This window comes from Rhincodon typus, chromosome 37 (assembly GCF_021869965.1).
Source record: "Rhincodon typus isolate 14 chromosome 37, sRhiTyp1.1, whole genome shotgun sequence".
Classification (NCBI taxonomy): domain Eukaryota; kingdom Metazoa; phylum Chordata; class Chondrichthyes; order Orectolobiformes; family Rhincodontidae; genus Rhincodon; species Rhincodon typus.
In genome coordinates this window covers 4,808,169-4,829,910 of record NC_063368.1, presented here as the reverse complement: position 1 = coordinate 4,829,910, position 21,742 = coordinate 4,808,169, and the positions used below count along the sequence as shown (strand labels likewise).

The following is a 21,742-nucleotide window of genomic DNA, read 5'->3' as shown; positions in this document are numbered from 1 at the left end:
CCCTTCATCTGATGAAGGGTCTAGGCCCGAAACGTCAGCCTTTCTGCTCCTATGATGCTGCTTGGCCTGCTGTGTTCATCCAGCTCTGCACCTTGTATTTATATAGCTCCTTCTAGGACCAAAGAATAGGAGCAGAGAGAGTTTTAACAGTAAAGTCCTCAGATTTACACAATGCTAGATGCGCACAAAGTGAATTGAGAGGTACCCAAGGATAGGACTGTGATAAGGAGGAATTTCACTCTCCGAGGGTTGTGAGTCTTTGGAACTCCTTGCCACAGAGAGCTGTGGGGACAGACTTCTTGAGTTTAATTAATGTTGAGATAGATTCTTGATCAGTTGGGGAATCAAGGGTTATGGGGAAAACACAGAAATGTGGATGTGAGGAATGTCAGATCAGCCATGATCCTATTGAATTGAGGAACAGGCTTGAGGGACCAACTGGGCTACTCATAGATTCATACAGTGTAGAAAAGGCCCTTCAGCCCATTGAGCCTGCACCAACATAACCACAACTAAAGGTGTGCTAATCCCAATTTCCTGCACTTATCCTTGAATGTTATGATATTTGAAGAGCTTATCCAAATATTTTTTAAAGGTTGTAAGGTTTCTGGCTTCCACTACCTTCCCAGGCAGTGCATTCCAGATTCTCACCACCTGTTGAGTGAAAAAGCTTTTTCCCAAATCTGCTCTGAATCTCTTGCCCTTTACCCTAAAACTATGCCCTCTCATGATTAAACTCTCAACCAAAGGGAACAGCTGGTCTCTATCTACCCTGTCCATACCCCACATAATCTTATACACCTGAATCATGACCCTCTCAGTCTTCTCTGCACTATAAGAAAACAATCCAAGTCTATCTAGTATCTCCTTATAGCTCAATTTCTCCATTCCAGGTAATATCCTGTTGAATCTCCCCTGTACCTCCTTTCTGCACACAGAACTCCAGCTGTGTCCCTTATGCCTTTATAATTATCCTATTCACATGATGTGCTGACTTCAGGGATCTATGAATAATTACCCCAAGATCCCCCTGTTTCTCTAAGCCACCCAGTGTCCTGCCATTTATTAATACTCCCTCATCTTGTTTCTTCTTCCAAAGTGTATCACCTTGCACTCATCAGGGTTAAATACCATCTGCCACCAGTTTGCTCATCTGATCAACCCATATATGTCTTCCTGTAACCTACAACCATCTTCTTCGCTATTAACTACTCTACCAATCTTAGTGTTATCTACAAACTTGCTTAACATTCCCCCCACATTTTCATCCATATCATTTATGTGTATAACATACAATAACAGTCCTTTTAGTGCACCAGTGGACACCAGCCTCTGGTCACTCAAACAGCCTTCTACCCCTATCCTTTGTGTCCTGTTACTAAACTAGTTTCTGATCTGTCTCACCAGGTTTCCCTCAGTTCCATGTGCTTTAATAATCTCAATCAGTCTCCTATTTAGGACCTTGTCAAAAGTTTTGTTAAAATCCATATAAACTACATCAACTGAACTTCCCACATCCTCAGATTTGATCATATTTTCAAAAAAATTCTAACAAATTTGTTAGGCACAACCTCCCTCTGACAAAGCCATGCTGACTATCCCTAACTAACCCACACCTTTCCAAGTCAGTATTAATTCACTCCTTCAGAATTTGTTCCAGTAGTTTCCCTATTACTGATGTGAGACTCACTGGTCTGTAACTTCCTAGTTCATCTCTACGACCCTTCTTGAAAAGTGGAGTCACATTAGCTATCCTCTAGTCCTCTAGCATTTCCCCCGTGGCCAGAGAGGAATTAAAAATTTGTGTCAGAGCCCCTGCAATTCATCTGGGACAGGGAATTCATCTATTTTTAAGCCCAGCAGAGCGTCCAATACCTCCCTATTCAAACAGTAAAAGTTCCTCACAGGCCCATTTCCTGAATTCTGTACCTACATTCTCTTATTCCAGAGTGAAGACTAAAGTATTCATTTTGATATCCTGCAACTTCGTGCACAGGTTGCCCCTAATGGGCCTTACTTTTTCTCTAGTTAATGTCTTCCCTTTAATATATTTATAAAATGTCTTAGGATTGTCCCTAATCCTGTTCGCAAGTCCTTTTGCATGCCTCCCCACTTTTTGCTTTTTTAATTGCTTTCTTACTCCTGTTCCTATTTCTCATGGTCACCTATTAAGAATACCATATTTTCTCTACTGATTGGCCCTGGGAGTAGAATTTATTTTTTATTCATTCTTGGGACCTGCTGAGCATCTCTGGCTGGGCTACCATTTGGTCTCGTCCCTTGGGGCCTTGACAGGACAGATGCAGAGAGGTTATAGGAGAGACAAGGACCAGAGAGAATAATCTGAGAGTAATCAGTCACCTCTTATGATGAGGTGTTTCTTCTCTCAGAACGAATGTGTGGAATTCTTTACTGTAGAAGGCTGTCGAGGCTGGGTCATTAAATATAGTCTAGGCTGAGGTAGACAGATTTTTAATCAGTAATAGGATCAGGGCTATGGAGGAAAGTAAAATTGACAGTTATTAGATCAGCAATGATCTCATTCAATAGCAGATCCAAATAGCCTACTTCTTTCCTATGTTTTATGGCCTTATTTGCCCTCGAGGAAGTGAGCTGCTTTCTTGAACCATTGCAGTCCTTGTGGTGTGAATACAGGCATGATGTTTTTAGTGAATTATTTAGATACAATTGGTTGGCTTATTGTCATTTCAGAGCTTGTTTATAAGGATTAAGCAATGGCCAGACCTGGTAAGAGTGTGAAATTACCTCCCCTTTGAGACATTGAATGGGGTATTTTCATGATCATTAATAATGAGACCAGTAGCATTTTATTTCACATTTATTAATGAATTAAACATATCTGCAGTGGTGGGATTTGAACTCATTCTTCCAGTTAGTAAAATACACTAGATGGTTAATTGAACACCAAAGTGATTTTATACCTCCATGATGGCATCCATTTAATGGCTGATGTTAGTTGACACCTGTTGGGATTGAGGAGTTTAGTTCAGTTTGACTGCTGTAACTCATATCAGGGCAATTTGGCTGCTGGGGGCAGGGGTCAACATCAAATGAGTGGATGGATTCCTCTTGCAAACATACACCATTATTCCAAATGCTCCTTTTAGTTGGCTCAGTCAAATATCCTGGTTTGTTTTAACCCACCACATCATTAGCATGATCCAAGTTCATTGAATTTAATAGGGATCTGTATCTCTTTTAAAGAAATGGATATGTAGAGGCTCTGGCCATAGGATTGCTGTGTTGTGGTGAGGTTTACAGCAGAGATTTTGAAAATGGTTTGGAGTGTTGCCAAGGTTTTTGGAAGCAGCAGATAATTTGAGATCTTTAACTTAAACTGAGAGTTAGCAGATAAACTGAAGTTAAACCAGGATTTCATAAGGAAGACATGTTTAGAGTGATTATCCAGTATTTAGATTTAGAAGGAAATCCTGAAATCCTGCTTAAATCCCTAGATGTTGCAGCTAGAATTAGCCAGGATACAGTTAGACTTGAGTTAGAAGGGAAAGAGAACGGGAAAGATAAAGAAAAGTGAAAAGTAAGGAAAAAAGAAAAACAGAGGAAAATGTAAAATGACAACAGAGAGGGGAACACAGTCACTAATGGAAAGGGAAGTAGCATTTAAAAAAGCATGATCTCCAAAGAAATAGGGCAACTAGACAATACGTTTTGATCAAAGAAAAGCTTGGAGTTAAAAAAGAGATGGCAATGTGTAGGATGATTTTGATTCTCAAAGAATTTGATTTAACTCAGAATTTTGTGATTCTTCCTACTCACTCCATCAAACATTCTTATAATTCTGAATATTTACACTAGGTTTCCTCTTAACCTTCAGACAGTAGGGATAAAAGGGGTCTTTTTCAGGAGGGCAGCTGGTGCCTAGGGCATTCTCAGGGGTCAGTGTTGGGACCACAATAATACACTAACGATCTGAATGAAGGAACTGAGGGTATTGTTGCTAAGTTTACAAATGACACAAAGATAGGTGGAGAGACAGGTAGCGTTGAGACTGGAAAGCTGCAGAAGGATTTGGACAGGCTAGGAAGTGGAGATGGAATACAATGTGGGAAAGTGTGAGTATATACACTTTGGTAGGAAGAATAGAGGTGTAAATTTTGGCAGTGGGCAAAGGCTTTGGAAATCTGAAGCACAAATGGTCTTAGGAGACTCCTGAACAAGGACTCCAAAGGTTAACATGTGGGTTCAGTTGGCAGTTAGGAATGCAAATACAATGTTAACATTTATTTCGAGAGGATTAGAATACAAGAGCAGAGATGCAGGGCTGAGGCTGTATAAGGCTCTTGTCAGACAGGATTTGGGATAATGTGAACAGTTTAGGGCCCCATATCTCAGGAACGACATGCTCACCTCAGAGAAGGTCCAAAGGAGGTTTACAAGAATAATCGCAGGAATGAAGGGCTTGTTATGTAAGGAGTGGTAGAGGACTCCGAGTCTGTACTCGGAGTTTAGTAGGATGAGAGTGGATCTGATTGAAACTTATAGAATATTGAGTAGACTGGATAGAGTGGATGTGGGGATGTTTCCACTAGGAGAGACTAGGAGTTGAGGGCACAGCCTCAAAGGGAAGGGATGACCCTTGAGAACAGACATGCATAGGAATTTCTTCAGCTGGGGGGGTAGTGTATCTGTGGAACACATTGCCACAGAAGGCTGTGGAGGGCAAATCATTGAATGTACTTGAGACAGATAGGACTTGACTAGTAAAGGGATTAAGGGTTATGGACAGAAGGCAGGACAATAGGGTGGAGAAATATATCAGCTATGATTGAATGGTGGAACAGGTTTGATGGGCTGAATGGCCTAATTCTGCTCTGGTCCTATAACTTACAGTCTTGTGGAGAATAACATCGACTTTGTCAATCTTGCCACATAACCAAGCTCCCTCATTCCTCTTAGGATACTGGTAAGCCTCCTTTGTCAAGAACTCAGAGACTACTTGCTTTCCTGGTGTGTCACCTTGAATTATATACAATATTACAAATGAGGCTTAAACAGTTTTGTAATCTTGAGTGTGACTTTTTTTCTGTGCTGAATGCTTTTATTTACAATTATCTGATACACTTCCTTAACCTGCCATTTTCAAAGGTTTGTAAATATACACCTCCTGCCTGAGTCTCAGTTAGGTTTACTGGTGTCTTCTTGTTGTTTCTGTCTATGTATGTCACCTTTCAGTTACCCACATTAAACTGTATCTGCCAGTTCACTAGTATTGGCAGTAGTGCATGTACTTACAGAAGAGGGCTTTCGGTGAATGCTAGTTGATAAATCTGTTAAAAATCAGAAGTCTTACAGCTCACAGTTCCATTCAATTACAATCCCAATGTAAATATCTTGTTGTATTCTTAAAATGCAAACTTCATCAATAAATATTTCACACCAGTAACATCCACCCACCACTGAAAGTGCTCCACTAGTATTGTTGGGAGGCAGGTCTGCAATCTATGTACCATGCCCAATTAATCTGGCTTCACTTGGTATGGATTGCCTCTGTGTAAAGAGGAGCCCAATAAGCAGGCATTAATCTGTAGCGTTTACCCAACATTCTCCACTGTCATCTCATTCTTCCCTCCGACTGCAATAATTTGTCTCCCTGTTGGACCCATCTCTTGATTTGCAGCATCATCTTTGGTCACTTTAATCACTGCTGGTCTCCAGCCAATCATCAACTTTCTCTTTCAACTGTACCTTTGCCCCGACTCTGTTTCCAATTTCTTGAACACAGTTGTGGCTTGGCCTGCTGCATGATTCCCAGCAGTGTCTATTTATTTATCTACATTCTGTCACAAAAATGTGAACACCAATGGCACGGCCAGCATTTATTCCCCGTCCTTGGGAAGCGGGGTGGTGAGCTGCCTACTTGAAATGTGCAGTCTTTAGGGTGTAGGAGCACCCATACAGCGGTTAGGGAGTTCCAAGATTTTGACGCAGCGACGGTGGTAAGGAGGATGATGATACAGTTCCACATCCGGTCAGCACATGGTTTGGAGGGAAATGGAAGGAAAATAACAACACTTCAGATTTTGTTTTTAAAATGGATACCACTGGCAAAACCACCACCCATCACCCTTCCCTAATTGGCTTAAATTGAATGGCTTGCCATTTCAGAGGGCAGTTGAGAGTCAGGAAGGGACAGCAAGTTTCTCTCTCCCAAGGACGTTAGTGAACCAGGTGGGCTTTTAGTGACAATGATAGTTTTATGGTCACAAGTACTGAGCCTACCTTGCAGATCCAGACTATTAATTGAATTTAAATTCTACCAATTGCATTGAGATTTGAACCCATGCCTCTGGATTACTAATCCAGTGACATTACCACTACATTTGAAGTGGTGAATTATGATAAGAGAGTGGAATTAATTAGATCACTCTTTCAAAGAACCAGCACATGCACAATGAACTGAATAGTCTTCTTTTCCAGCCCCTCAACTTCTCTTTAAAAATCCTTCTTGTTTTTCTTTCACACACTCCCACCTTCATGTCTCCCAACGACTGCATTCTTGCCTTATTGCTGTATCAAGTTCCACAAAGCGAGTTTAAGAACATTGGAACTAGGAGTGGAAGTAGGCCCTTTAAGCTTATCGACTCTGCTCAATCAGTCAAGCAGATCATGTCTGACGTGTGTGTTTTCACATTGAAGGCGTTACCCAAATACAGAGCAGTTGCTGGAACTGGCCTGCAGGCATATACCCATTCCCTCACAACCCCAAATTAATTTCAGATACTAAATTACTGGCCCTGTTACATTCCAGGGATTCTTTGTCTGGAAGCACACTAACTGTTGCCAGGCTACCACTTTACAGGGATAATACTCACAAATCAAACCACGTCTTTAATGAGGATCTGAATACAAACATGCACGCACACTCGGAAGTAACCAATGACAGTTTAGAACAAGGTCAATCACCGCTCGTGGACGGACACCAACTACAGCCTGTTGGATACCCCGAAACAGCTGAGCTCCAGGGCAAAGATACCAGGGTGACTGAGTGAGGGAGCTAAATACATGGTAGTTTTACACAAAGCCATGGCAGCATCACAGCGCAGTCTTAAAGTCAGATTAGGTTAAAAACTTCCTGTAGAGACAAAGAAAATAATTACACTTCTTCAAAGCAGTCTGCTAAAGTTTTTTTTAATTAAATATAATACATAAAGAAAATCCTCATGTTTTTCTATCCATAACGTGGAAAAGGGATGGTAAAGCAAAAAAAAAAGTTTGCACATGGAGTATGCTTTGGCTCTCCACTACAATAATGTGAACAGTTTTCAGATGCTTATCTTAAACATTTGCAAGTGTAGAAGGTAAAAGGGAATTTTTTTTTAAAGGGTCAAGTTTATGGTCAAGTCTTTGCTATTTAAATAAACATTCTTCACTTAAAGATTCTGGGAAGGCAGAGCAGGTTGAGTGGAATGCTGATGTCAAGGACAGCGCATCAGGGAGGCTGCTAACATTGGCCACTGAGGCACAACGATGCTGTTTCCGTTTAATGGCCATACCTGAGGAAATAAACAGTATTTTTAAGTCATTTTCACATATTACTCAAAACAGTCTCTCAACATAACACATTGGAGGCAACTCTTTGTGAAGACTATGAAAATAGCATTTGTGTATCCTGCAAAATGAACTCTGTCTATCACTGAATCTAGGCTGACTACATCCATAGCAGTGCCAATGCCACAAATTTTATTTTTCTCCATGTTCCCTAGCCCATGAACTCCCCCTTAGAAATCATGTAACTGAGGGCAAGTAAATCCTTACTAGAAACATAGGACACAGGAGGGAGTAGGTAATTCAGCCCTTTGAGCCTGCTCTGCCATTCATTATGATCATGACTATTCCCAATTTTATCCCATACCCTATGATCCCTTAGTCTGAAGTGCTATATCCAACTCCTTTGTGAAATCATACAATGTTTCGCCTCAACTGTTGTTCCTTGGTAGCAAATTCCACAGGCTCACCACTCTCATTTCTTATCTCAGTCTTAAAAAGTTAACCCCACATCCTTAAGACTGTGATCCAAGGTTCTGAATTTCCCTATCATTGGGAACATCCTTCCTGCATTCAGGCTTTCTAGTCCTGTTAGAATTTTATAGGTTTCTATGAGATCCCCCCCCCATATTGTTATGAACGGCCGTGAATATAATACTAACCGATTTAACCTGTCCTCATACACCAGTCCTGCCATCCCAGGAATCAGTCTGGTAAACCTTCACTACAGTCCCTCTTTAACAAGAGCAAGCTTCTTCAGATAAGGAAGCCAGAACTGCACAGAATCTTCCAGGTGGAATCACACCAAGATCCTGTACGATTTGCAGCCAGGCATCCCTGTTCTTGTAGTCTAATTGTCTCGCTATGAAGGCCAATGTACCATTTCCCTTCTTCACAGTCTGATTAACCTCCATGTTTACCTTCAACAACTGATGGAGGACGACCCCCAGGTCTCACTGTACATTACCTCTCTTAATTTGTAGCCAGATAACAACAACCCACCTTCCTGTTATTGCTACCAAAGTGGATAACTTTACATTTATCCACATTATACGGCATTTGCCCACTCACTCACCTTGTCCCAAATTACTCTGAAGCATCTCTGCATCTTCCTTACAGCTCACCCTCCTACCCAGCTTTGTCTCAATGCACATCTTGAGATATTACATTTAGTTCTCTCATCTAAATCATGAATATATATTGTGAATTGTTGGGCACTAATCCTTGCAAACCTGTATCCAAGGTTACCTTCCTGCTATTCAGAAAAAGAACCGCTTGTTTCCGGTCTGCCAACCATTTTTCTATCCATCTCAATACACTGTCCCCATCCCATGCACTAATTTTAGTTTTACACATTAATCTTGTGATACTTTTACACCACATCCACTGGCTCTGCCTCATCAATCCCACTAGTTACACCCTCAAAGAATTATAGTAGATTTGTCAAACATAATTTGCCTTTCGTAAATTCATGCTAAAACGGTCCGATCCTGCTACTATTTTACAAGAGTCCTCTGCTTTCAAATCCTTCAGAACAGACTCTAGCATTTCCCCCCACTAGACATCAGACTGACTGGTCTATAATTGAGTTTTCTATCACCCTCTTTGGATAGAGTGGTTACATTAGCTACCCTCCAACCTGTAGGAATTGCTCCAGGGTTTATAAAATTTTGAAGATGACCACCACACCATCCACTATTTCTAGGGCCACCTTAAGTACTCTAGAATGTAGATTACCAGGCTGAGGATTTATCAGCCTCCAATCCCATCAATGTCCCTAACATCATTTCTCCACCAATACTGATTTCCTTCAGTTCCTCCTTCTCATGAAACCCTCCGTTTCCCACAGTTCTGGTAGTTATCACTTTTGTCCTCTGCAAACACAGCCAAAGTATGCATTTAGTTGGTCAGCCATTTCTTTATTCCCCATCATAAATTCCTGTTTCTGACATTTGTCTTCACCAATCTTTTTCTCTTCACATACCTATAGAAATTTTTACAGTCAGTTTTACATCCCCCACAAGCTTACTCTTGTATTCTATTTTCCCTTTCTTAACCAATCCCCTTGTTCTCCTTTGCTGATTTATAAACAGCCCACACTCCTCAGGTCTGTTGGTTATTTTTTCTGGCTATTTTGTGTGTCTGTTCATTGGATCTAATACTGTCTAAAATTTACCTGAAGTACTGAATACTAGATGTAATATGACCTGCATGCACTAATGGACTTCAATAACATTTACCATGCAGAATTCCCACAGTCCTATATATTAAGATACTTTGCACACATGTTCAATTTGTTCCTCTAAATTTATTTACCAGACACACTCCCACAAAAATATCCTTACTTACTTCTGGAATTCCCACTCCCTGTTGTCCAACGGGCAAACCTGTCTGGTCTTCAGCCAACGTGAAATGCAGTGGAAATGGAAGGCATGCTGCAAAAACAGACAGGAGAGAGAGAGGCAGAAGGTTAACAGTAGCAGTCATCACCTGCTTGTCTGTACACACAGTATTGTTCTACTAAAGTAGTAACGGTGCTTGCAATATCTTGTCTGGCTTTCTGGTGCTGCCATTTGATCTGAATCGATGGGGTGGGGCCAAGGACCATAACAGTAATGTCACTGGACTAGGACTCAAGATCACAGATGGTGAAATTTGAATTCAATACAAATCTGGAACTGAAAGCTGGTCTAATGGTGACCATTTAACTACTGCTGATTATTGTGAAAAGCCACCTAGATTGTGAACGTTAAGAAATCTGATGCCCTTACCTGGTCTGCATTACATATGACTTCACACCCATAGTAAAGTTGACTCTTAACTGTCCTCTGGACATTTAGGGGTGGGCAACAAATGCAAGTCTAGCCAGTGACTCTCCAATGCCATTACAAAATAAACAAATCATATGTTTAGGATGTCTAACAGTACGATATTAACAATAGTAAAAGACTTTAGGCACTGGAAATCTGCAATAAAAACTGCAAATGCATCTGTTGTCAGATTCACAGGAAGTTTTCATTTAATTACCTGTGATTCTAGATGGATCAGATCCACGTATTCACAAGACAGACTGACATCAGAGAACACAGTTTCCACAACAGTTAGGGCAGTCGAAGGCCACACATGCTCTGATTTCATTGGTCAAACTGCTCAGATAATCGTCATCTTAGGCAAGGTAACAAGTAACCATAAGAGATGCACGGGAACACAGTCCTCAAAAGAAGGCAGGGTGAATAAGCAATTAAACTCCAGCTTATTACCTGCTCATTTTGCAAGAAGCATTGCAGGATGCAATGGTTTAAAGATAGAGGTGAAATCATTAAACCACGTGGAGGAACCTTGCACTTCAATAGTTCCTTCATAATACAAAAGCATCACAAAGCACTTCACAGGCAATTAAAAAGGACTGTAGTGCCTGCTGAAACACAGGAAAATTCACGGCAAGATCCCAAGAACAGCGTCAACCAGACACCCATTTTTTGATGATTTTGTTCGGTGGAACAAAGTTGGTCAGGACACAAGAGAATTTTGCCTGCTGCTGTGGGATATAAAATCCATTTACAAGGGTGGTGGGGACCTGCTTATCTGCCTATTCAAACACAAAAAGCCACTTACAATGCAGAGTTCTCCCTGTATGCACTGAAGTAGCAGCTCAGATTCTTGTATCTAACAATATCACAAGCTTATGCCCAAAGCCATCAGAGACAGTAATGGAGACACAAGATACTTACATTACACACACCCCAAGCGACAGTGCACTCCTCTGAAGTCGCCGAAGCCTGGTTTGCTTGACATTCTATACCTACAGATCAGAAAAAATTCAACAGCACATTACCTATCCAATTTGGCAGCAGTGCGTGTGCTGGCATTGCCAAGTGGAACTAATTGATGACCGTATGAAGCAGGTTCAGCTCCCCATTCTGTTGTGTTGTTACACTCTGTCCTGGATTCAGGCAGATTTCAAACAGCACCTACAAAGCTGTAGTTGGATGGTTACAATGAGTTCCGAGCTTTGCAGATTCCAGACCACTTTCATTTGATTTGTTGAAAAACATCCAGAATTATATATTATTCAATATCTCAATTTGGATCAAACCTGCCTAACCATAAATTGATCAGGTACGGTGGGCAATAAATGCTATACATGGTAAGAACACCCACATCCACAAAAGAATAAAAAAAAAAGCTTCACTCCAGCCATAGAATAGGGGTCAAAACGTTCGCATTCTGCTTCTCTTCAGTACAGAAAGTTGAGGGGTGCCTCATCGAGGCGTCTGAAATGCTAAAAGAATTTGATGGGGGCAAATGAGAGGACATGATATATTTAGAACCAGGCCATTTATAAGGTGAAACCAATAGGCACTGTTTTCCTGCACAGGGGAGTGGTCAACTGGATCACTCACTCTTTCAAAGACTGTGGATTGAGAGAGAATTGCAACTTTCAAAATGGAAGTCAATAAATATATGAAAAATAGATCAAGTTCATTATCATCACAGTTTCCCTTCCTTTCCCCAATAAATAACTGTATTTACTGGAAGTCCATATATGGGGAAAATCGTGAACTATCAGGTGAAAGCCATATCATAGGAACAGGAGTAGGTCATTCAGCTCTCAAGTCTGTTCTGCAATTCAATAATATCTGGGATGATCTGTGGCCTAATTCCATATCCTCCGCTTTGGCCCATACCCCTTAACAAATTTAAAAAAAAAAAATCAGCTCTCTCAGATTCAATACTAACAACTTATTCACCATCCACTGCCGTTGTGGAAGAAAGATCTCTACCACCTTCTGTGTACTGAATTGCTTCCTAATCGCTCCTAAACAGTCTAGCTTGATTCTCAGACTATGACCCCTAGTTATAGAATCCCCAAACAGTGGAAATAGCTTATCTTTATCTACCCTGTCTTTTGTTGTTAATATCTTGAATACTTCAAATCAGATCACCCCATTATCTTCTAAATTCTAAAAAAAAGGTCTAATTTGTATGATCTCTCCTCATAATTTAACCCCTTAAGTCCAGGTATCATTCTTGTAAACCTAGGCTGAACAGTCTCCAAGGCCAATATATCCAATCCTCAGGCGTGGTGTCAAGATCTGCTTACAGTAATCCATATGGTGTCTAACCATGGTTTTGTATGACTTGCAGCATTACTTCTGCAGTCCTCCAGATATAAGGGCCAGCAATTAGCCTTCTCGATTATTTTCTGTACTTATTCATGGCATTTGAAAAATCTATGCACCCTGAATCCCCAAGTCTCTTTGGGCATCCACTGTATTTAACTTCACACCACCTAGAATGTATCCTGATCAATCCTTTTCTAGTCCAAAACTAATAACCTCACAATTGCTTACATTGAACTCTGTCTGCCACAGTTTTCACCATTCACTGAGTCTATCAATATTGCTTTTTAGTTTTATGCTATTATTTACACTGTCTACAAAGCTGTCTAACTTTGTGCCATCAGCAATTTTAGATATATGACTTTCTATGTCATTATCCAGGTCATTTATAAATGAAATGAATAATTGACGCCTTAACACAGATACCTGTAGGACACCACTGGTTACATCCTGCCAAAGTCAAATGGCTTCACAGCATATATTTGTAATTCTTAAATTCTCTGAATGCAGCACATACTCACAGAGGTCCATGATGTGATTTCGGCAGATGGCACAGTTATCCACCACAATGTCCCAGGCCCACAGGGCTACTGCATTCCACTGTAACAAAACGCAGGGTTAAAAATATAGTTAAAACAACTATAGTTAGGGTCAGTAGATTAATACCCTATTCACAAAAGATTCAAGATAAACACAGGTGAAGGTGGGCCCTGAGTTTAGCCACCCTGAGAATTCTCTTAAATTAAAAAAAAGAAAATGCTAGAGAAACTCAGTGGGTCTGGTAACACCTGTGGAGACAGAACCAGTTATTGCTTTAATTTCAATGGCTTCGTTCAGAACTGAGACTCCTCTTGCCGCGTTCAAATGCTTTACAACAATTGAAGGGATTTCACTTTCACTACTCTAACAGGCATTGATCATCATATGAAGGATGTTTTGATGAGTCATAATTATCTTTAATTTAGTAATGTTCAGTTTATAATATGCCAGATTAATCTCCTTTGCACCCATTTATAATCCCTTATGCCTCTTAAATTACCTACAGACACCTCCTATCGAGGGTGCAGCTTTTACAAAGAGCACATTGATTTCAAGAAGTGACAGAGATTGCTGGTGATGTAGAACCTAGATATGTGAAGATATCCATAACATCCAATGTCACATTGTCAAATCTGATACAGGATGCTATGGCAACATCTGGACCATGAGATTTATCTTTGCTATTCTGATAGTCAAACCAACTCTTTACAGATGAGATAGAATCTGTCCATTTATACGGCTATCAGTCTGTAGGGAATGCCAGTGGACAGTCAGCATAGAGCATCTCCTTTAATATACCTTTACCTGAGATCCAAGTCAGTCATTTCTGGAATGTAAGTAGATATCCTGAGAAGGTGATTTAAAGGCACATGACAGTGGCAAGAAGAACAGGCAAAGGGTGTCAGCACCAGTACATAACCCTGGTTAAGTACATTTCACATTTCAAAGGATTGCATTCGTGCCTCATCAGAGCTGTCACAGAAAACAAGCATCGCATCAGCACCTTTGACAAGTGAGAAATTTTCTCTGGCAAAATAAATAGACTATCATTGCTCACTTGCTCAAATGCCACAGTGCAATTGATGGAGGCAATAAACAGTGGTCTCCCTTGCTTACAGTCTTTTGTCATTGGCAAAGCCTGGTGTCAGATCAACTGAATACATCACATTAGGAAAGAAAAAGAATTAAAATTAATCTTCTTGATTGGCAATCTGAAATGTGAAGACCATGTACATAGAATTGTTAGACAAATTGCACCTGATTGATAACAAGCGAAAGGCAGCCCTAATCGACACAAAACAGATAGGTTAAACATTGACATAGCTTCCCTTCAAAGATCAACTCACCAAAAGAAAAACATAAGCTCATCTGGTATGAGAAGAATTCAGAATAAATGCATAAGCAAAGTATAGGCTTCACTGTAAGGATCTCACTATTCTCAATTATAGAACTCCCCTTATGGGTCAGAACATGTTCTCTTTAGTTAACCTCATGTATATTGTTATGACAGATATAAAAGAGCTGACTATCAATATATCTCCTGTCTTAATTGGCACTTATGTAATTTCATACATCGTGAAATAAAAGGCTTGCCTGTAAATTATCCAATTTTGGAAGACAAGGAAGACAGACTCAGGAAAACACACTGAATTATATTTAGACACACACACACACACACACACACACACACACACACACACACACACACGGCTCTCTTTTTCTCCCTGGTTCTTCATCTCAGAAGACTGTCAATGAGAAAGCAAATTTTGAAAACAATGATTAACCATGAACTTAAAGACATTTACAGGTTCTGAGACGATTGTTCTCAGGTTAAAAATCTAACATCAAGGATTTTAAGGACTGTTAAACTGCATAGCCTTTATTTTTCTCGCCTGTACCAGGCACATTTTTAAAAAGAACATTATACCGGCATTTGATTATGTGTTTTATTGTTTTTACTCAGATTTTCTTAGCTAATAAGATTTCTCTCTTTCACTCAGTAAACCTTGTAATGGACTCCTTAATTTTGACTAGTATTAAGTTTTAATTGTAGTGTGATAGCTACATGCTAAAAATAAATTTAAAATTGCTGTGACTGACCAAAGGGAACTTTCTAAAAAAAAAAGGAGCCATATTAGACCTGTAACAAACTTTCCAACTTAGTTATTGGATAGTTTGCATGAAGGGTTACCCTATTATTTAAAATAACACAGGATATCTGGAGAAAACTGGAGGGAAAAATGGACATAGTAAATGGACAGTAGTAAGTCCCCTTTTGCACTGCGCTCTTGAAATATCTTACTCAGACTGGAATAATGCTTTCCTAGTTCTGATTTCAGACCCTGGTTTGTGGTGCTGCGTGCATGCAATGTCAATGAAAACATGACATGACATTGAATAGACACTTCCACTGCATCATCCAATCAAGTTTGTAAACGCTTCGTATAACGTAAAACGTTGAACACAAAATAGTTTAAAACTTACACTATCCCTCAATTCAATTTTCAAGCAGCTCTTAAAATAACCTCAAAAAAAAGACAGAAATATCATTGGACTTCTGTACCGTCACATTATTTGCAGATATTGGACAAACCACACCATAACCAAGTGGGAAATAAGTGGAGAGTCTGGAAACACTCAGCAGATCAGCCCAGATCTGTGGAACAACAATTTAACATTTCAAGCTCTAAACTGAATGTGACATCAGCTTCAAATACTTATGACACTTTAGAAGAGGATCACTGCCTACTGATTAGGTGGAGAAACCTAGGCAGAGTTTTTCTTTCCTTCCTCTACTTACAAAGCAGCGAATTGTTCTAAATCTTTTACTAAATTCCTTTCCCAATTCATTCCTAGGATGCAAATATCAACAAGTTTGGCATTTGCTGCCCATTCTAAAAGGCCTTGATTGAAAGGAGTTAACTTGGCAACTATTAGAAGCTGAATTTAGCATATTCTAGTTTCTGTAGTCATCTCCAGACCTACAAAATTCCTGATCACTGCAGCATCAGCAGCCATGCAGTTCATAAAAGTCATTGATAAATCCAATAAGAAATTCAGGGTGAAGGTATTTAGGTATAGCATAGATGTACTGCAATTAAAGGGAAGCAGGATAAGTGCATAGGGAGAAAGGAATAAAGGAATATGCTGACAGAATGAGATAATGTAATAAAAGAAGTTATTGAGAAGCATATACTGGGCAGACTAGATTGCACTATAAATGTAACATAGGTGTGTCAGATAAAGACTGAATGACCAACTGCACATCCATTTACAAGGGCCAAATGAAGAAATATCGTTAAACACTGCACTCACCACAAAGTGTTCATGCTTAGGCTGCACCTAAATTTGAGAAACTCCACGGGAATAACTGATTTAAACACTTTTGGGGCAGTAGGTTCCAAACTATTTTGAAAATAACAACCTCAATTGAGGAGCAAAAGCAATGAATCATGTCACAAGAACTGTCTCCTCTTAGATAATAACCAGCACCACATCCCAGACAGCATCCAGCCTTACCCTGCTCTTCTCTGATACTCTCTATGGCCAATGGGCTCTTGCCAACAGCTACTTCATTTCTTCACCACAGAAATTGTCATACAATATGTTTCTTGCAGAAGCACTCCAGCTTATAAAGCCTGGTCCCTGGTATCCGGTGCCCCCAAGCTGAACAATGGCATGTCTCAGCCAACCCAGACACTGTGATACTGCAGAACAATCTGGAATCCAACATCAATCACCTGAAGACTACAGTCTATATTTCTGCTGTTTTCTGACCAAGATGCCAGATCCATAACCTGGATTGGCTCACGTGAAGTCATTTTTTAAAAATTAACTCATAGATTGTGGGCAATCAGGCAAGGATTTACTGCACATCCCTAGAGTCAACCACATTGGTGTGGGTCTGATGACACATGTAGGACAGACCACGCATGGGCAGCAGTTTCTTTCTCTAAAGCAAATTAGTGAACCGGATGGGTTTTTCCAACAAATGGCAACGATTTCACACCATTATTGGACTCTTAGTTCCAATTTTTAATTACTGAATTCAAGTTCTACACCTGCCATGACAGGATTTGAACTGAAATCACCAGAACATTAGGAACAATACCACTAGGCCTTCACCCCTTCAGGTACATAAAATAACATTTATATGAAGGCATTTTAAAACTTATTATATATTTGTGATGATTATATGTCAACCTATAATACAATTTTAAATTTTACATATTCATTGTCAAAATGCTATTTGTTTTTCTCTTAAATAACTGAGAAAAGTGAAAACATTTGTGAACAATGAAAACATCTCTATTATGTTAAATGCATGCAGGGCCAAGGGCTACAACCCCTCAAGTCTGATGTCAAATTTACTTCTGAACTCACTTGCACCCTTTAAGACTTTTTTTTAAGCAGGAGCTTGCTGTGCAGGGTAGGACTCTGATTTTTTTTTCCAATACATTGAAATAGTTTTAATATAAACTGTAATTAAGTTAGTTCTCTGGGATAAAGGAATAAAGTTGAGGACTCAATACATTTAACTTTTCTCTTCACAGACGCTGCCAAACCCACTGAGTTTTTCCAGCAATTCCTATTTTCAGTTACAAAGGAATTCTCATTTTTATTGTTAAAGCAATATACCAAAAATGAATGCACGTATGAATGTGAGCGGGACATGAACTGTTTGCATCTGTAAAGTGTTAAAATGGGTCCGTACTGGAAGATACCATCAGGAGCTGCTAGCGACAAATCCACACCTGCTCCTCTGGTCATGTCTCCCTGAGAAACAGATGTGTAACCAGCGGCCTAAAAAAAGAGACATGCATGTGACAGAGGCCCAATGACAAAGCAGCAAGCGAGCAGGGTCTGTGCCTCTCCAGTAGGGCCAAGGCCGGGGGTGTGGGAGCGTGTCAGAATAGGACGGCGGGAAGTGGGAGCGGGATGAGATTTAGAGAGCACGGAGACACTGGGGGCGCAGGGGGCTGGCCAATGCTCTTCTAGTTAGCTCACGACCACCACTGGTCAGCTGGTGCTGCCAATTAAGCCGCCAATATCCGCTCGTGTTTCGATCCGCTTCAAACTGCCGGATTTTGAAACATCACACGTTTCAATACCCAGCCCTGCTCCATTGGTAGCAGTCTGTATCCTGCATCCCAGCAAACTGTACCTTTTTAACCTCGAAGCGCTTCTTCCCGCCACTATTGGTAGAGCTTGGGGCGTCCACATCCATTGCCGTCGCCATTTTGTCTGCCTTCAGCCGGCGCTGCCCGTTGCCAACCAATCAGCTATGGTCGATTTGCGCATGCGCGTTTGTGGTGCGCGACGCCGACCTGTTAACGCCTCGCCTACTTAGCGTCACTAGGATCCTGACAACTCTAAACTTCAAAAACACTATACTCAGCCCCGCCTCCTCCGGTATGGAGGAGCCACGAATCCACTAAGCTCCGCCTCTACGTCACATGTTCCCGTCCACACCCCGGAGTTCCGTCTCCTCTCTTGTGGAGGTACCCAAACTTTCACAAAGCCCTGCCCCTTCCCAACACGTTTTTGGCCACGCCCACTACACGAAGCAGAGCTCCACCTCCTCCCGCTATTTCGCCACCAAACTCGGTGTACATCAAAGGCCTGCTCACCCCTGGCACGTGAACATGACCGTGTGTCGTCACAGAGCGACGCCACTTTCCGTAACACGTCTCCCCAGTGAAGCCTCGCCTCTCCATGTCGTCACATAGTACCGCCTCCGACTGTAGGACCACCCTGATAAGATGCATGCACAAAGCCCACCCCCAGAAGTGACCGGCTACACAAAGCACCGCCCCCCCATCCCGGCACGGCGCCACCTGCAGGTAGGGCACTGCCGTGATTTCTTTCCTACCCCCAGGAGGCAATGGCCGCCATTACTGGGCATCATTTCCCTGTCGTTAGCACCCCCACCCCCAGGAAATCAAATCTTTGTGTTTCAAATGTGTGGAATTTGTTTTTTATTGGAGTTGACGTCAGTTGTGCTTCATCGAATACAACTGAGCAGGTTGAACATGGAAAATTCCGAGGGGTTTGACAAAAGCAAATAATCGAAGCAAAGATAGAACGCTGGTAACTTGAACGCAAAATTCTTCCATAAAACATATGGATACTGAAAGAGTGGTAAAAGGATAAGCAGGGCCAATTGGAGTCCAAAGTGGAAATTTGTGCAGGGCTTGATGGAGATCTGAAATTATCACTTCAAAACTTTTCACAATGTAGAAGATACCGATCACACCTTAGTGAGACTATAACACATTAATTGGAGGCTGGAGCAGGCCACTTGGTGCTTCAAGCTAGCACGGCTGATCTGATTTCCATCAGTCTTCACAGTGGAATTCACCAGCAGCATACCAGAACTGTAAGAAAGTCAATGGGCAGAGATGAGTGTGGTGGCCATCACTAAGGAGAACATACTTGCTAGGCTGAAAGGTCTGGAGGTGGATAAATCACCAGGACCAGTTGGACTGCACCCCCAGTGTCTGGAGGAGATAGCTGAGGCGATCATGGAGGCATTGGAGGATCTTTCAGGAATTACTGGAGTCAGGGAGGGACCTAGAGGACTGGAAAATGGCTGATATAACACCCGTTTAAGAAGGGATGGAGGCCAAAGACTGGAAATTATAGGCCAGTTAGCCTAACTTCGGTCGTTGGTAAGATTTTAGAATCCATTATTAAGGAAATAAGATGGTGTTAGAGGCAAGGTATTGGTTGAGCCAGAGGAATGGCTGACTGGCAGAAGGCAAAGAGTGAGGAATCTGAGCATGCTGATTAAAAATATCTACATTGAAAGTTCTTCCATTTCACATTGAAATGTTTTGAAGTGATTCACCCAAATAACTACTTTTAAAATTGAATCATAGAATAATATAGCACAGAAGGAGGCTACTCGGCCATTGTGTCATTACTGGTCCTTCAAAATAACAATCCATTCCTCGGCTCTTTATCCCTGGCCCTGGAGGTATTTTCCCTTCAGATATCTATCTACTTTTGAATCTGGTTCCATCATGTTTTCAGTGAATTCCAGATCACAAGTGCAATTCCCTCGTGTCATCTATGTTCTTTTGCTCATGAAGCCTGACATCAGTGGTGGGCAAGTTGTTGGAGGGAATCCTAAAGGACAGGATTTACTTCTATTTGGAAAGGCAAGGACTGATTAGGGATAGTCAACATAGCTTTGTGCATAGGAAATCGTGTCTCGCTAATTTGATTGAGTTTTTTGAGGAAGTAACGAAGAGGATTGATGAGGGCAGAGCAGTGGATGTGATCTATATGGACTTCAGAATGGTGTTCGACAAGGTTTCTCACGGTTGTCTGGTTTGTAAGGATAGATAGCATGGAATACAGGGAGAACTAGCCATTTGGATACAGAACTGGCTCAAAGGTAAAAAACAGAGGGTTGTGGTGGAGGGTTGCTTTTCAGACTGGAGGCCTGTGACCAACGGTGTGCCACAATAATTGGTGCTGGGTCCACTGGTTTTTGTCATTTATACAAATGATTTGGATGTTAACGTAGGAGGTATGGTTAGTAAGTTTGCAGATGATGCCAAAATTGGAGGTTTAGTGGACAGTGAAGAAGGTTACCTTAGAGTACAACGGGATCTTGATCAGATGGGCCAATGGGCTGAGGAGTGGCAGATGGAGTTTAATTTAGATAAATGTGAGGTGCTGTATTTTTGAAAGGCAAATCAGGGTAGGACTTATACACTTAATGGTAAGGTCCAGGGGAGCGTTGCTGAACAAGAGACCTTAGAGTGCAGGTTCATAGTTCCTTGAAAGTGCAGTTGCAGGTAGGTAGGATAGTGAAGAAGGTGTTTGGTATGCTTGCCTTTATTGGTCAGTGCATTGAATAAACAGGTTAGGAGGTCATGTTGTGGCTGTACAAGACATTGGTTTGGCCACATTTGGAGTGTGGCGTGCAATTCTGGTCTCCCTCGTATAGGATGTTGTGAAACTAGAAAGGGTTCAGAAAAGATTTACAAGGATGATGCCAGGGTTGGAGGGTTTGAGCTATAGTTAGAGGCTGAAGAGACTGGGGCTATTTTCCCTGGGGAGTCAGAGGCTGAGGTGTGAACTTTATAAAGGTTTATAAAACCATGAGGGGCATGGATAGGGTAAATACGCAAGGTCTTTTCCCTGGGATGGGGGAGTCCAAAACTAGAGGGCATAGGTTTAAGGTGAGAGGGGAAAGATATAAAAGGAATTTAAGGAGCAACTGTTTCACGCAGAGAATGGTGCGTGTATGGAATGAGCGGCCAGACGAAGTGGTGGAGGCTGGTACAGTTACAACATTTAAAAGCATTTGGATGGGTACGTGAATAGAAAGGGTTTAGAGGGACATGGGCCAAATGCTGGCAAATGGGACTAGATTTATATAGGATATCTGGTCGGCATGGACAAGTTGGACCAAAGGATCTGTTTCTGTGCTGTTTATCTCTATGACTCTAAGTGACTATATGGTAGACAAATGCAGGAACATTCAACAGAGTTAAAGTTTCGCATCTGGTGTGGCTGTCCTTCAGAAGTTCTGTAGA

At 41.2% G+C, this 21,742-nt stretch overlaps 1 protein-coding gene across 1 annotated transcript; it reads right to left on the bottom strand.

The window, feature by feature from the left end:
• Positions 1-7,154: 7,154 nt before the first annotated feature.
• Positions 7,155-18,873, bottom strand: rbx1 (ring-box 1, E3 ubiquitin protein ligase). Its single transcript, XM_020521838.2, has 5 exons — positions 18,355-18,873; positions 13,172-13,250; positions 11,259-11,329; positions 9,877-9,962; positions 7,155-7,535 (listed from the first exon to the last, which is right to left on the bottom strand). Exons 1-5 carry the CDS (start codon positions 18,427-18,429, stop codon positions 7,523-7,525), a joined length of 324 nt encoding a protein of 107 aa, XP_020377427.1. The 5' UTR covers positions 18,430-18,873; the 3' UTR covers positions 7,155-7,522.
• Positions 18,874-21,742: the final 2,869 nt, after the last annotated feature.

Coding starts and splice junctions, on each gene's coding strand:
- rbx1 (XM_020521838.2), bottom strand. CDS start 18,429: ATGGCGACGGCAATGGATGTGGACGCCCCAAGCTCTACCAATAGTGGC. Junction 11,330..13,171: donor AAATCACATCATGGACCTCT/GTGAGTATGTGC, acceptor TCTGATCTGTAG/GTATAGAATGTCAAGCAAAC. Junction 9,963..11,258: donor TCGCTTGGGGTGTGTGTAAT/GTAAGTATCTTG, acceptor CTGTTTTTGCAG/CATGCCTTCCATTTCCACTG.